The sequence below is a fragment of the Dendrobium catenatum genome, unplaced genomic scaffold (genome assembly GCF_001605985.2).
Source record: "Dendrobium catenatum unplaced genomic scaffold, ASM160598v2 fragScaff_scaffold_1621, whole genome shotgun sequence".
NCBI lineage: Eukaryota > Viridiplantae > Streptophyta > Magnoliopsida > Asparagales > Orchidaceae > Dendrobium > Dendrobium catenatum.
In genome coordinates this window covers 1-1273 of record NW_021320083.1, presented here as the reverse complement: position 1 = coordinate 1273, position 1273 = coordinate 1, and the positions used below count along the sequence as shown (strand labels likewise).

The 1273-nt window shown below is 41.6% G+C and overlaps 1 protein-coding gene across 1 annotated transcript; it reads right to left on the bottom strand.

The window, feature by feature from the left end:
- Window positions 1-204: 204 nt before the first annotated feature.
- Window positions 205-1257, bottom strand: LOC110108373. Its single transcript, XM_020838999.2, has 2 exons — window positions 849-1257; window positions 205-765 (listed from the first exon to the last, which is right to left on the bottom strand). Exons 1-2 carry the CDS (start codon window positions 1104-1106, stop codon window positions 304-306), a joined length of 720 nt encoding a protein of 239 aa, XP_020694658.2. The 5' UTR covers window positions 1107-1257; the 3' UTR covers window positions 205-303.
- Window positions 1258-1273: the final 16 nt, after the last annotated feature.

The following is a 1273-nucleotide window of genomic DNA, read 5'->3' as shown; positions in this document are numbered from 1 at the left end:
CGTTTGACCAATTTATAGTTAATGATTATTTGCGGGTTGGATTGAGATTTTGTATAGCCAAAATTAACTTATATAAACTTGGCTAAGTTTTGCATAGTTTGTTTAAATGATAATTAATGTTATAGAAATGAAGTATAAAATTGTTTTTTAATAGAAAGTGCATCATATAATATATATGAAATAAGAGGTAAGTAATTCAATTGATCCAACAAAGTCGAAGCTACTAATTTAAAGGATCCATAACATAAGCATATTGAAACTAAATAATCCGTAACATAAGCATGAAATACATAAACAGCTGAACTAGCGTCGCCTACGTGGCCTCTGTGGCAATGCATCAGTGCCTGGAGTGTAATGCTGAGGCGGTCGTCGTGGCCTTTGACGTAGCATGTGTTGTTCCTCCTCAGGTGCTTCTTCCTCAGCTATGTCATCTGTATGAATCGAGCTCGGTACGAAATCTGGGCTGAGGTATGCTTCCAAATCCGCTGGCACCTGGCTGCTGAAGAGGTCCGTAGAGGGCCCTTGATCAGGATAAGAGGACGGTCCAGCATATCCACTGTACTGGTGAGGAGGTTCCTGGGTCATGGAGAATGGTGCATCATGCTCACCTCTATCCTCAAAATATCCTTGATCTTGAATATACAACTGCCTACGCAAACCACGACAAAGCTCTGCAATTGTATTTATGTCCCTCTGTTGCGGTGTATCATCAGTACCATTGAAGTGTTGCTGCAAAGCTTGTTCAGTACCCAGGAAAAAATCCCTCTGAATTAACAAAAGAGATATGTTAATATTTTGGAAGAAGGAAATTATTTCAAAAAATTAAAGCATATTAAATTTGAACTTACCAAAAGGCGCTCTGAGGGAGCTCTAGGATAGGCCGTTGTTGGAGGCTCGACAGGTGCCTTTAACATGTAAAGTGTTGCCCATGACTTGTACCAGTGTATGTACTGATGAATTGAGTAGGTGTTATGATGGTCCAGTAAATCTCCTGTAACAATGAATCCACGCCTACTCTCCCATATTTCAATATGTGCTCGGTGGTACAACATCCAATCCATGTCAGGTTTCCCACGACCATCTACCCTTTTGAAGCTTGGATCCATTGGTTGGATGTCAATTCGTGGGCATAAGCCAAATTGCCGTAGGACTCTATCCGGCAAGTGCCACTCAACCCTCTTCCAACTGATTACAGGCACTCGTGCAGTCCAAATGTCCGCCCCTGACAGACAAATCTGTGCAACCTGTGCTTGAATATCGGGCGTATATGGTT